The sequence below is a fragment of the Fundulus heteroclitus genome, chromosome 5, assembly GCF_011125445.2.
Source record: "Fundulus heteroclitus isolate FHET01 chromosome 5, MU-UCD_Fhet_4.1, whole genome shotgun sequence".
Taxonomy (NCBI): Eukaryota; Metazoa; Chordata; class Actinopteri; order Cyprinodontiformes; family Fundulidae; genus Fundulus; species Fundulus heteroclitus.
The window spans coordinates 36,659,213-36,674,512 of NC_046365.1; the positions used below are offsets into that span (position 1 = coordinate 36,659,213).

Consider the following 15,300-nt stretch of genomic DNA (forward strand, 5'->3'; position numbering starts at 1 on the left):
AATGTTGATCTTGTCCTCATAAGTTGCAGCAGCTTTGAACATGTTCCAGTCAGAGCACTCAAAACAGTCCTGGAGCGCCTCCATTGCTCCCTCAGTCCACACCCTCACCTGCCTCGCTGTTGGTTTTGCTCTGATCAGCAGGGGCCTGTATGCTGGGAATAGCATCACAGAAAGGTGGTCTGAAGAGCCCAGGTGGGGGCGGGGGACTGCTCTGAATGCTCCTTTAATGTTTGTGTAGACTAAGTCTAGAGTGTTCTCTCCCCGAGTTGCAAAATCCACGTGTTGGTAAAAATGAGGGAGAACAGTTTTCATATTTGCCTGGTTAAAATCCCCAGCAATGATGAAAACACCCTCTGTGTGTGCAGATTGCAGCTCAGAGATAGTCCGATAGAGTACACCCATAGCCTCTTTAGTATCAGCGCTGGGAGGGACGTAAACTGCTGCGATGATAACAACAGTGAACTCTCTAGGCAGATAAAAGGGTCTGCAGCTAATAATCATAAGCTCAATGTCCGGAGAGCATAGACTTGTGACTAATCTAGCATTTTTACACCAGGTGTTATTGGTGTAAACGCAGAGTCCGCCTCCTCGGGACTTACCGCAGAGTTCTGTCTGTCTGTCGGCGCGGAAAGTAGCTAGCCCCTCCAGGCTAACGGCGTTGTCTGGGATTGATGATGAAAGCCATGTTTCGGTCAGAATGAAAGCACAGCAGTCCCTGAGCTCCCTCTTTGCTGAGAGCTCGAGTTGTAAATGGTCCATTTTGTTGTCCAGTGAGCGAACGTTGGAAAGCCAGATGGATGGTAGCGGCGGTCTGAGCGGGTTAGCCTTTAGCCTCGCTGCTAAGCCTCCTCGGCACCCGCGCTTCTTCGGCCGGCTACACCGCTTCCGCGTCGCTCTCCTCCGGCGTGAGCTGCTCGTCGAGGCCGCCGCTTCACAGGCCTCCGGGGCTGGTCTCCGTAGGACGCCACAGTCACGTAAGCAGTCGAGCGTGGTATTTAAAAGTCCAAAAACACAACTTGATCGTAACTCCAACAGGCGCTCGCGGTCAAGTACTGATCGGCTGGGTAGATGAGTGGTTTCCAGCGAGTTTGGCGGCATTTTTATGCATTTTTATGCAAAAAGTCTGCGAGTTGGTACAGAGCTGTGTTCGGCTGCTGCCGCCAGGGGCGCCGCCGGAAGATTTTTAATAATAACCCCTCAATGGGTTTGGGATGGTGTTCAGATTAAATTACACACGAGTTGACTTTTAAAAGGCAAATGGTTGCAGTAGATTTCACAGAGGGGCATCAGAGTAAAGTGTACGTACAAATGTACGCCACTCTATAGATCTTAGTTTGTAAAGTATTGTTAAAACTTGTTTAATTTTCCTTCTACTTCACAATCGATCACTACTTTGTGTTGGTCTTTCACATAAAATCCTAATAAAATATAAAAAGTGTTTTACTGTAATGAAAAAGTCTATTAGGTTTGATAGGTCCGAGAGGCAGACATCCCGTCTACTTTTAAGACTAGGCTTAAAACTTTCCTTTTTGACAAAGATTATAGTTAGAGTGGCTCATGTTACCCTGAGCTACCTCTATAGTTATGCTGCTATAGGCTTAGGCTGCTGGAGGACATCAGGGTCTATTTCTCTCACTCTGCTGAGTTCTCCTACTGCTCTCCAATTTGCATTGTTTGTTGTTATTCCAGCTTTTAACTTTTTGTTCTCTGTCATTTTTCTCTTCATAGAAGGTACACCTGGTCTGGCGTTCTGTTAGCTGTGACATCATCCAGGGGAGACAGATCACCCGCAATTACCATCTAATGTAGAACAGATTACTGGATCAATGTTTGCTTCTGTGCTTTCTGTGTCTCTGCTCTGTCTTCTCTAACCCCCAGTGGGTCGAGGCAGATGAGCGTTCACACTGAGCCTGGTTCTGGTTCTGCTGGAGGTTTTCCTTCCTGATAATGGGGAGTTTTTCTTTCCACTGTCACTTCATGCTTGCTCAGTATGAGGGATTGCTGCAAAGCCATCAACAATGCAGACGACTGTCCCTGTGGCTCTACGCTCTTTCAGGAGGAGTGAATGCTGCTTGGAGAGACTTGATGCAACCTACTGGGTTTCCTTAGAAAGGAAATCTTTTTGTCCAATCTGTATAATCTGATTCAATTTGACTTTGGAAAGTGCCTTGAGATGACAGGTTTCATGAATTGGCGCTACAAAAATAAAATTGAATTAAATTGAATTGAATACATTAAACTAACATAAGATTCTCATAAAGTGAAGTAAAAATTTAAGGGAAAAAACATTTTTGTGTTTGGAGGATTGTGATGCACAACAGAGAGACGTGTAGCAACATTCGGGGTCAGCAGAGAGTGTTTATCGTGGCTACAACATTATCTCTGGGGGTCGGCGGCTGATGTCAGGTTGGGGGTAAAGTTTATGATAAGAAAGTCCCCGGGGTCCAAACAGCTCGGGGAGCCAGGGACATAAATTCTGCGCGGCCCCTGGCAACGGACGGACGTGTGGCGCACACATGCGTGGCAATTTGGCTCCTCAATGTCACCGGAGGATTCGCAGATGACCTGTTTCTCCAAGAGACAAGCCGCCGAGGTGACGTCCAGTAGCAGGAGGGAGGTGAGGGCGATGCGGGCGGTGAGAAAGCAGTGAAGGGAGGAGGAATAACAAACAATAACTGGGAAACAAAGGGGTGAGGAGAACAAACCGAGAAAGGGGGTGGCGGGATGCTGCGCAGAAGCTGGACACAATAAACAAAACCAAAAAAATGAAGGTCACAGTGCAAATGTCTTGCAAAAATTGAAAGTTATTGGTGGTGCAGAAATGCATGGTGGGGGATGAATGAGAGAAGCCGCGTAGCTCTATTTGCCCTTTTCCAGACACCGCAGTCTGACACGGTCCAGTAGTCATAGGCTGATATCACACATGTCAACAACATGAATAAAACAGATGTAATAAAGATAGGCCGTGTTCCCTCCCTCCCTCCCTCCCTTCCTTCTCCCTGCTCTGCTCTTCTGCTCTTGGAGAAGAAAGGAGTGACAGGGCTGCAAATGATGATGTTCTTCTTCTATAACGCGCTCTCCTCCTCTTTTTCGTGCTTTCTGGTCAGCTCTCTGTTTCTCCTCCTTTAGCCCAACTCCCCTTCAGTCACAAACTCCCCGGGGCTGCAAGGCTTCAGCGAGTTTAGAGACCGCTCTGTCTAAAGTCTGCAGCAGCGCAAAGGGAGAAGAGCAGGAAGCCGGAATAAGCCGAGGAGGAGGAGGAGGAGGAGGAGGAAGGCTGCCTGCTATACCTGCCATATTTACACCTACTGGGTCACTTTACAGCAGAGAAAACAAGAAATGATGCAGCTTTCTACAAATAGAGTTGGAAAAAAACCTGAGGATTGCTAAATGAGGACAAAACAATAAGAGGGTTTTGTATTCTGACTATTGTGTTCAAAATGATAAAGCTTTTTGATATTATCACAGTTTCATCAAAAACAGTATAAAAACAGACATTAACCAGTTGGCCTTATAAACTAAATTACGGTTAGTCTTGAAAAATGCTTATAATCAGGTTGGAAGTTGTGACATTAAATCCAGTCTGTTTTTATGTTTGGATTATATTTATAAGATTTTTGGTTTATGGTGTTTTTCTGCCTAATCGTAAAGAAGATTTGTTGTTGAGCAGCTGCCACTCCTAATATTTGCAAAGGAGTGGTAGAAATAAACATCAGGCTCTCTCACTATCACACCTATGAAATAAACAACAAGAGAACTTTTTGCAAAAGCACAACTTTTTCCTGTTACACAATAAAGGTACGACTTGAGCTGCACAAAAAATGAAAAGATATGCGACTAACTGTTAATTGTTTCTTATGCAAATTTGTGTTTTTTATAAAGTAGTATAAGCGGCTCCTCTGCCTGAGGTAAAGAGCTACTCCAGGTGTGTCGCTTTTATAAAACAACCGTTTTATAAAAGCTTTCCCTGCTAAGGAACAGAGTCTAACATAGAGCAACATTTAAAAGTTTGTTGAAAAAGCACTTTAGGATTAGCAAAGTTAACAAAGTTAACGAGGGCACTTCAGTAAAGATGTCAGGACGTAATGGACTGCAGCCTAAAAATCAGCAATCAGATTTTTTTTTTTTTTTTTTTTTTTACATGCAACACTGAAAACGACTTCAGTTAACTTTAAAATTTGATATATACAGTATATATTCATGCTTAATGCTAATATTGTGAAAGTTTAAAGGAAGTTGTTTCTCAGCTCATCTGCTGTATTGATGCTGTGGTGAAAAACCTGTCTTGCTAAATGGAAATCGACCCTCAGCCACTATTTTTACTGCCTTTTGCTGGGGAGGAGACGAGGGTCCAGGACCAATCATTTGATGAACAGTCAGAAAACTTGGATTTGATTTTAGTCCGGTAAAAGCATCCATCTTTACTGATTTGACTTTGAAAGCCGAAAAAGTTATCGTGGCAATGTTTAAAAGAGATGACCATTTAATCCCAGCTGGCAAATATGTATGAAAGGGCAAAGTGAAAGTTGGGAGGTTCAATTTATCTGCAACGTGTGAAATTTCTGCATAGCACTGCATCACATTCTGCCCTTTATTATATTTATATCCATTTCTGCAATGGATTTTAATGAGAGCTGGAAATTACTAAATGTTTTAGGTTAAAGTTCCCACCAAGGATGACGTTTGGCTAAAAGCAGTCATGCAGAAGCAAGACGCTTCACTAGTTTTACTTTTATTCATCTTCCTGCAGGTGAGTCCATGCAGCTTTAAGGCAGATCGACCACTTCCCAGCATCTCAGAATAAAATATCGCTGCTAAGAGTATAGAGGTAGTTAAAGACGTCTAAACACTAAAAGGCATCTCCCCCAACTTTTCCTGAGTCCATTAACGAATGCATTTTTGTTTCCATGGCTGATTTATTCTGTCATTTTGGTTGTAGCAACTTGACAGATGTTCAATCTTCTCAGTCCATATCTAATCCTCTGTCCTCCCACTACGAGCCTGTTCAATACAAGCTGGGCAGCTGGCAAGCTGCGGCTTGTTTGGCACTTTCTGCCTGTTTAAGGGTGTAAAATGGTGTAAAAGTGAAGTAGTTCATGCAAGTAAATAATAGCATGTCTGCATTCAATATGCAGGAGAATCTTTTAAGCACTTTTAGCTGCAGGAGTCTGTATTTATGAGGCAGGTAGCATTTAAGGGCAGATTTCATTATTTTAAACCCATTTACTTGATGCCTGGAGCTACCTGGGAGTACTACTTTACTTCCTGGTGTTTTATGGAAGGTTAAAGTCTAAATAATTTAATTATGAAAAATGTTGGCTTAATGGACTTGAAATGTTAGTTTTAATAGCAGCTAATCAGGAATGCAGCAGCCAACATAAGAAGCTACTAATATGATTTATCTTTTTTTCCTTTGATATTTGTCACCTTTTTCAAAAATTAAACAGAAAAAGCCTAAAACCAAAATTTTGCTCAACTTTGCTATAATCTTTCTGCGGGGGTTTCGATGAAATATCTCTCCAGACCTCTGCTGCTGCTTCAATATTTATCAGGTCTGTTCTTACATACCAATAAGACAGCATATGTAGTGTGTGCGTGAATAAATTTGTCGAGTATAAAGAATACATCATGTTAAGCCTAAAAAAACAAAAAACAAAATCAGAAAGTAGCTGAAGGTCAGGCACTACAGAAGCGTAGAGATGCTCCTCTGGCCAAAGAGAAATAACGCTTTATCTCGTTATAACGACAAAACTTCATCCTTCTGACAATATACCATTGTGTTATGTTATCACATTAATGTTTAACCCGAATGTCACATTAATACAATATACATATTGTGCAAACATGAAATCCAGGTCATGGTCATTCCAAAAAAATAAAAAAAAAATAAAAATAAAAAACAAAGCAACTGGACTTGTTTTCTTATCTTCAACTACGGAAAACAAGTCCAGTTGCTTTGTTTTTTACTTTTTTTTTTTTTTTTTTTTTTGAATGAAAATGATATTGTTAGAACAAAATAACTTTCATGTTAAAAACACAATACACTTTATTGTTAGAACATGTTTACCTGAGTGAAACATAAATGGCTGAGAAAATGTCTCGTCTGCTATATGTTTGCACAATAACTGATTATGTTCATATGATATTAATACTATATTGTAAGAACATGAAGTTTTTTTTAGTATCAGGTGATAAAGGTATATTTTCTATAAAATGATAGTACTGTACAAACATGAAAAGTATATAAAGTTTTCCTGTTGTAATGTGATGCAGCTCCACGCTTCCAAAGATTTTCCATCTTCTGTCTGTCAAACTGTTATTTGTGTTTTTTCATTGCAACTTTAATAAAAAAAAAAACTGCCTCAATGTTAAAGAAAATACAACAAAAAATTCTCTAAAAGTGAAAACTTTCACAAAAACTTCAGCAAAATGATGGAAATAACGTTAAATAAAGAAAGAAACTAGGCATGACCCAGGACTTATGCACAGCACTATGGTGAAGGAGCAGTATATATATATATTATATATATTATATATATATATATATATATATATATATATATATATATATATATATATATATATATATATATATATATATATATATATAGTCTGTATGGCCCATACTACCCATTAAAGTCGTTTGCTATGAATTTGGGACGGATCATTTTCTGCAGCGGTCCCGTTTTAAACGAGCCCCGTGCAAATAACACAGGAAGAACTGATGGATGGACAATGTGCTTCATTAAATGTAAACCCACAGAGCTTAATGTAGCTCAGCTGCTCTTTCCCTCAAGTCCATTAAAACGGAGAAAGGATGACCCTCAGGCATCTCACCTTGGACAGATCTCTGTAGTTACTGGGCAGAGTGAGGTCCAGTTCTGGTGACTCGTAGTTGGTGATTATCCAGGGGAAGACTGGGTACTGGTTCAGGTCATTATAGGTGCGACCTGCACACAAGCGAAGGAGGAAGTCACACAAACGCCCCTGACAATCAGCGTTTGAAATGTTTGTGCACGTTTCCCCTGCTGGCCTCGCTCTGTAGGGACACAACGGAGGTGATGGACGGCGCCCTCACCAGAGATGGTGTTGAGAAACATCAGGTACTCGAAGTTGGATATCTCGCGGCGTTGCCATCGCTGCGTCATGTTGGACGTCTTGAAGAGCTGCTTGGGCGTGGCCAGGGAAATGCGTCTGCGAGGGATAACGGAAGAAAAATGACCCAAAACTGATTGAAAAGGTCGGACGCAGCCGTTTCACCCTGTGACAATATTCACGGCACAAAAAACTGCAGGAACCACATGAAACTACCACATTTACAGTCTTGCTAATTAAGAAGATGAATGAACTTCAGATGTAGGCTGAATATACACAGGCAAGGCCAGGGGCATGATAAATGCTGCAGGGCAAAAGCAAATGACCCCAAATCCAATTAAAACAAAGGAAAATGATGGAATTAATCAATGTCAGAGTGTGTGATTATGGCCATTAAGCCTCAGGAAAGAAAAAAAAAAGAAATCTAAATTTAAATACACAAAACCAAACTTCAGATAAAGAATCCAACAAAGATTAAAACTAACAGAAATTTGATAGAAAGTTTTAATTGCTTTTGATGACATCACAAAGTTCGCCTCAGAAATAAAAGCTGGCTATCTCTCACAGCACAGAGAGAGCTGACGTCTTTATGCTGCGTCAGCGCCGGGACGCGGTTTCAGAAACAAGGTGAGCGCGCGGCTTCCTTCACGGCGGCGCGTGTTAGCCGCCCTCTGCAGCTGCAGAGGCGAAGCGGTCCAGAAACAACTTTGATTAATGAGTCCGACAGAAACGAGGAAAATCTCACACCTTAATCCTGTGCTTGTTACACACAAACACACTCCTACTTCTTTAATCGCTCGTTACGCAATCCCTCTCTAACGGATTCTTTTTATTTAATGATGAAAAAGGCTTAGAGCAGCTTTAACAACAAAACAACGAGGGTTTTTTTGCTCAATACATAAAATATCAGCCTTTATTCTGACATCTTTTGTAAAAAGTTCAAAGATTAAAAAAAAACATCTCTATCTTTTAGTAGGTTTTCTAATGTTTTTTTTTTTTTTCATTTTAAAAGTTGTTGTTCAAACTCAGTTTTCCAGAGTTTAGTAAGTTTAAATTTGAAAAGGAAAATTAAAGAAATGGGAAGTGGAGATTGGAGATAAATGGACCAATGGCAGGGCGGATGGATACTCCTTACTATACAAAGACACAGGTGCTGGGTATATAAGAGAATGTCCTGCACAGTCATTGCAATAAATACAAGAACCAAAACAAGCTTGTGATCAAGAACGAGACTGGCATAGGAAGGTCAGCGAGCGGCCGAATCAGTTTGGGAATGCGTGAGCTAGATAAGGACACTCACAATGAGTGTTTTGCTTTTTAACTTTACTAAAAAAAAAATAAAAAAATAAAAAAAAAAATAAAAAGTGTTTTAATCAGTTCTGAGTCAGATGAGGATCTTAATAATGCAAAGTATGTCATGATTACAGCACTGTTGCCTGTCAGGCCTGTTCTGAGCCTAACAAAGTAAGTAAAATGTTCATGAAATTAGTGTATTTTTCTTCTATTTGAGCAGGTAAATAAGACTGTTTACCAGATTTCTGCATTTAAAGTAGGAACAATTCATCTCCATCAACTTATTTCAAGTGCAGGATATCTAATTATCTTTTTTAGGGGTAAAATTATTAATTCCACTGGCAAATAATCTTGTCTAGCTGCTTAAATCAAGGAAAATACACTCATTTCAAGAAAATATTACTTACTTTTAGTTCCCTTTTTGCAGTAAATGACCCGTTTTCAAGAGAAAAATGTTGTGGATAAAGATTTAAACTCCAAAACCAAAGTTGTAGAGACATTCTAACCTGGTCTGAGGAAGGCCAAAGTTCGTGCCCACCCCGACGCGAGGAAGGCTGTGAACCACCTTCTTTACTGTGGCAGCATCTGGGAAGTTGAACATGACGGCCGCTGCAGAGAAACACAGAAAATCAGCTTTTAATAAAGGAAGAACGTCTGCTTTGAAATGCACAATGGAATGAGATTGGTCAAAGTTTCCCTGAAATTGCGACGGAGAAGGTTCTGTCATACTTCTGTTTGCCATGAACACTTCCAGAGCCGTGTTCTGCAGCAGGTACCGTCTGGAAAAGACCGCACGGATCTCTGTGAAGAGCCATTTCCCGTGAAGACCTTCTGTGTAGGACAAAATCTGGGAAAACGGAAGAATAAAAAAGAAAAAAAAGAGGTTATTTTATTTATAAATAGAGAGCATTCAGTTACCCATTTAATTAAAATAAAAAAACAGTAGTTTTAAAAAGATGTAGAAATTAAAAATACAAAACGGTTTAAAGTAAAAAAAGGAAAGGAAGGCAGAGTCATTTCATTTTTCACACAGCGATGGCACGACGGCCTGTACAGCACGATTAATGTCTTTTATTGATCAGCCTCAATGAAAAAGACATCCTTTCAGCAGGAGAATGGGCTCCAGTCCGGTGTCCAGTCCACTAAAAGATCATCTATTCTGACCCAAGTGTGGCGTGACAAAGCCACAGGTTGTGCGGTAAACATCTGAATAATCTACTTTTGATCTGATTTTCTGCTTCGGAGCATTTCCACACCGGTAACGGACCCAGAGATCAGGCAGTATCATGTTCCTGAGCTTCATACGGAGATGCCTGGATGAATTGGGTTTAATCGGTCCCCCGTGGAGACCGTGCTGCTGTCAGAGGGACTTGTTCTGATGCCTGTCAGACCCGGAGCTCAGGCCCTACCCGTGTGATTCGTGCTCCGACTAATACGTCATTTAGGTTTGTTCCTACCCTACTTAGCACTGCTTTGTTAGCTGGGTATTTTAGTCGCCCCTCTGCTTTCACTTTTAAACGCGCCTCCTGACAAGGCTGCGTGCAGAGATAGGCTCAAAAGGTAAAAAGGGGACAACCGGGGTTGTCAGAGAAGGGGTATTATTCAGAAATATTCAAATATGAGTTGCCAAGCAGGGCCCAGAGTCGAGTTAAAGAGCTCATTAAACAGAGGGGACAGCGGAGGGGACCAGCTGAGACCCTTAACCGAGGACAGCATCTCTGCTGGCGTCTCTCAGAGGAGTAAGAGCTGCCTGCATTACAGACCGGCTTCAAAGTCTCTGGAGTTCAATTAAATGCGGATTAGTAGCTCGGAGAAGCTAGATGGTGCTGCTGCTGCCACCGGCGACCCGTCTTCAGACGCCTGGACCAGTAACGGGACGCCTGGCTCAGCTCTAAACCACGTTTATTAATCCTAGAAAAAGTGTTCTGTAATACTAACCGATGATAAAATAACTAAAGTTATAGGAATTCTGTGTTACATGGAAATGGATGGAAACAAAAAAGAAATTAAAAACAATATTTTGTCCACAAAAGCAAACAGTTTATATGTTAAACAACATTTATAGAGATTTTTGATAAACTTACAAGGCGAATAATCTTTTTATCATGGAAGTTTTTTTAGAGACATTTAGTTCACAATAAAACATGATTCTCATAAGAAGAACAAATATCCAGACACAAATTAGCATAAAACTAACATGAATGTGGTTTATATTAATTTAATAAAAAAAAAAAAAAAACTTAATATTGCTTTTCACAATAAAAGCAGATAATTTTCAAGCAATGTATATTTTCCAATAATGTGATGCATCAGTGACAATAAACACACATGGAACAGAGCAACCAACAAAGATTCTGCACCCCTGCAGTATTTCGTCTTTGATCGTTTTAAGCTTTCTCTGATTTGTTTTTCTGAAAATAAAATTTCAGTCTACAGCGAGTGAATGCAGGATAACCTTTCACCTCCACCAGGGAGTGGCTGACTTATTTCATCCCCAGAATTCACTAAGATCTCACATCGGATGTCAAGAAGACGCCCCGGCGCCGAACTGATGAAGCTGCCATCCCTGATTCCTCACACGGATACGACAGCAGCCGAGGCAGCCAGATGTCATATTTTTCTCCGGGACCATGAATCTAAGCGCATCGCTGTAAATAGCGCTCCATGTTCCTGGGATCGTTGTCCCTTTCCATTGCTGATGAAAAAGCGGGGTGGGTGACAACGAGCGTGACAAACTATCCGTCCTGTAATGCTTTCGCTGTTCCGACCACGTCTGGACAAATTACCATGGTGTGGAGGTTATTGTCCAAGCTGGAGTTATGGCTGCTCCGGCTTCCTCTGGGGTAAATTGTAATGGGGGAAATGACCCAGTTGGAGTCAAACAGATAGCAACGCTACGGAGCCAGAGAAGGGAGACCGAAATTACTTCGATTTGCTAAATGCCAGAATCATGAGACAGTTTATATTTAACTAGGTATAGTTCAAGATGATGATGTCACGGCTCTGTTTGCTTCTGATTGGGTAATTCCCAACACTTTTAGGTTAATTAGAGGCATCGCCTCAAAAGATGCTGGTTCTTTGTGTGACAATGTGGAAAAAAATCAGACGTTATCAAGATCTGGTTACGTTAACAAGTCTGGTTCTGTGTTAGGCCAAATTTCCAGATGCCTGAAAGTGCCACGTTCATCTGTTCAAACACCGCGGAAATGTCCAGGAAGGAGACGGGTTCTGTGTATCAGAGTTTAGCTGCGAGAGCAACACACTTTGTGAAGACGCTGTCTGAAACTAGTAAGGTGTCACTGAAACAAGCCCAGAACTGACATGGCCTGAAAGGCCACTCGGAGAGGAAGAAGCCGATACTCTAAGAGCAACATTTTAAAAAAAATACAGTTTGTAAGCACACACTGATGGCTTAATGAAACTAAAGTTCATGTCTTTAGCCATAAAAACATCTGTCTGGAGGTAAGGCTGGAAGCTTACAAGCCTAAGAATACTATAAAGCACGGGGGTGGCAGCATCATGATGAAGCAATGTCCTGCTGTGCTTCACTGAATAGACAGCATGTATACTCCACAGTATGTAGAAATACTGATAAAACATTTAAGGACAGGAGTCACAAATGGGTCTTACAAATGGAGAAAACCCCTAAAGCATCCAGTCAAATTTGGTTAACTGGCTTAAAGTCAAGGAGTTAAGGAACAACTAACCCTCTAATCAGCTTTTCTTGCTAATAAGCTGTATACATGAATGTCTTATAGTGTCGTCTAAATGTTCTGGTCATTATTTTGACAAAATAATGACCAGAACATGGTGCAATGTGCCGTCCTCCTCATGTTTAACGAGTGTACTGCATTTGAATTTTGAATCAGTATCGCTATTGGCTCAAAACATATTGTGACAACCCAGAAAAACTGACGACAGTAGCTCTGCAGCTGAGGGGTAGAAAGGCGGCTCCGTTTCGTACGCCTCTGTCGCGAGTTGGATTTGGAATAGTGAGCTTTGTGATCTATCGGGTTTCTGGTTGACGAGTTATGAGCTTAGCATTTATTTACCTTATTCTAGCGCCCCAGATAACCCCCAGCCTTTACTTCCCGCATGTTCCCTACTCCGCCGGGTCAAATCAGATGTGACCGTAGTAAGGGTGTGGTACAGGGAGTTAGAAGCAGTTTCCTGCCAGTGCATTTCAACGTAATGGACCGTCATGCTAAAAGTCATAAAAGTTACCCTGAAATTAGACCCTTACGTACATTTTTAATGAGCGTAACGGTCAATGCGACACGGACGTTTGAGAGCAACAGAATAGCCAGTAAAGCTCTTGAACGTACATCAGCACAGCTATAAACCTACTGAACAACATTAAAGCTAGCGCTAGCTGTTGTTAGCCTGACGAACAGGCCCCTTCGAGCTGCATTATGCCAAGCTCCGCTGCAGGAACGGATCCAGAGAATCAGCAAAACGACACCAGCACAAATCCTGGTGAGGACCCTGAAAAAATCTTTAATACGGTCACAAAGCCCTGATCTCAGGGACTCAGAAAATTTGGAAGGAAACCCAGAACATTTGACCCAAATTGGACCGTTTAAGCAGGCACTGCTACCACATACCTAAGAAATGCATTTTAAATTTTTAACTTTGAACAAACCATGAAAAACATTATTCTGACATGTAATGAACAGAAATAAATAGAAACGTTTTCACTACATATTAAAAAAAAAGACACCAAACGTAGAATCAAATTCCACAGCAGCTTCTACACGGGTCGGGTTTGAACCAAGAATGTATTGATGTTTCATCTCAAGTGGAACAGTATCCATGGATTCGGGTCTGGCACATCCCAAGATCAATTTAAAGCGTCATGCACGAGAACACAGCCAAACAGAAAACAAAGGAACGAGGCTGGATGGCGAGGCTCGCTCTCCCTCCTCCTCTTAACCTGTTTGTGTGGCGGCCCGCTGCTCATTTCTGAAGCACCGTCGTTTGTCTCTGTCAGACGGCCAAAAGACCGCAGAATGAAGAGGGACACATGAAGAGGGGTCGGGTGACTGTGGCTGCGATGTGGAACCGCACACATGCACACAAAATGGCAAAAAGTGTCACCGCTGGATCTCGGCGACTCTGCCTCTCCCCTTCCTTTTCAAACCAACTCCTCGTTCCTGAGCAGTGCTCCTTTGGAAACAGCTACAGCCACTTGGAGGAATACTGTACCAAAAAAAAATTACATTTATTCAGAACTGAATAGGATTGAAGAGTGAGGAGACTAACGGTGCGACTATCAGGAAACACGGTTCAAGATAAATGAGCCTCTCATCTGCCTCCGCTGCTGTGAAGGCTGAGAGTGCGCATGGTTTTAGGCTGATAAGAACATTCGGTTAGAGAGAAGAGAAGCCGGTGCCAGATACCAATGATGCTTATTTGTCATAAACTACAAAAAAAAAAAAAGAAAGGAAATCCTTAAAATTCCTCATAAACAGAGTTTGATGAATGGCATATGCATATTTGCACGCTGTGTTTAATGTGCTGTGCATCCTCGGAAGAAAAAAGAGGTGATTGAAGTTCAATTTGTTGCCTGTTATTAAGTATTTCCGCATGGCTGCCTCAGTTAAAGGATAATGGATGAGGGATTTATTATTACCTTTTGGTCAAATGAAGTGGTGTGGGAGATAAGGTGATGAAATTAATGAGCGGGAGGAAGAGAGGTGATCCATCAACATCAGAACAGACGCGGGACAAGCAAAATGAGAAGAACTTGATAGAATTCATTAAAAAAAAAAAAGAAACGTAGGCCTATCAGGGTATAGATGATGAACTCGCTTATAAACACGACCAAAATGTAATAGTCAAACAGCGAGAGTAGACTTTATGCACCTTTCATTCCTAAAGGTGCGTTCCTATCACAGTAAAGTTCACACTCTGTTGGTTTAGTGCACTCAGAATAATGTAAAACAATTTATTTCAGATCTGATGATTATGGCTTACAGCTAGTTTTCAATGATTTTTAATGCAGACATCTTATCTTCAATTCAATCACAGATGAAGACTGCCGATATTGACAGTTGTACAACACCTCTACAATGGGGGGGGGGGGGGGGGGGGGTTACCCAGAAAAGATCGTTCCTAAGGAAGTCTGGCTCTTCACAGAGGGCTGGATCCAAGCAAATCATTGGAAAGTTGAGTGAAAGGAAAAAGTTATGGTGGAAGCAAAGCTATTGAAGAGATTGAAAAGGTGTGGAGACTGCAGCTAAAGTTGGTGCTTTGAGAGCCAACACACACAGATGCATCTGATAACTTTCTGTTAAAAAACTCCTTAACCAAAGACATCAGAAGCCTTATACCAAAGCTAAGGAGAAAAATGGACAAGACTGTGGCTCAGTGCTCCAAATACTACCTTTTAGATGAAATCCTGCTGCATTAATGCAGTAATTAATGTAAAACTAGCCTCATACAAGTATTCAGTGCATACTGGCATACTTTATAGAAGACCAGCAAACCTGCATTTAAAATAATCTTTTTTTGGTCTTATGCACAATTGTAATTGAGAAGCTGAGTTATTCCCCCATCAGCAGTAACCTTTTCATAAGCTGTAATCATCCAAGCGTACAGAACCAAAAGCTTAAACCGTATCACAGGAGTGAACCTATATTTTATTAGTGACTGTGGTACAGTTATTGAATTGAATTACTTAAATTAATGAACAATGCTGTTTTTTTTTTTTATTTACTGAAATACACCTGTACGCAGAAGGGAATATAACACAATCGGGCTGCAGTTTGTATTCAAATATGCGTAAACTAATGAAGGCTGCAGTTTACATCTGATATTTGAACATGACTGCCCCTCTCTGAGTGATCGTTTCTCACTTGACTGACCACAGAGTGAAGCATCTGCAATAACAACACCTTTACTACAGATTTA

At 41.2% G+C, this 15,300-nt stretch overlaps 1 protein-coding gene across 10 annotated transcripts in view; it reads right to left on the reverse strand.

The window, feature by feature from the left end:
• Nucleotides 1–15,300, reverse strand: part of lrba (LPS responsive beige-like anchor protein) — a 302,458-nt gene that overhangs the window by 74,527 nt on the left and 212,631 nt on the right. For all 10 annotated transcript variants that reach the window (XM_036137527.1, XM_036137533.1, XM_036137532.1 and 7 more), the window contains 4 exons: nt 9,118–9,235; nt 8,895–8,997; nt 7,079–7,194; nt 6,838–6,950 (listed from right to left, as the gene is read on the reverse strand). In XM_036137527.1, the coding sequence (XP_035993420.1) occupies nt 6,838–6,950; nt 7,079–7,194; nt 8,895–8,997; nt 9,118–9,235 (450 nt within the window). The remainder of the gene's footprint in view (nt 1–6,837; nt 6,951–7,078; nt 7,195–8,894; nt 8,998–9,117; nt 9,236–15,300) is intronic.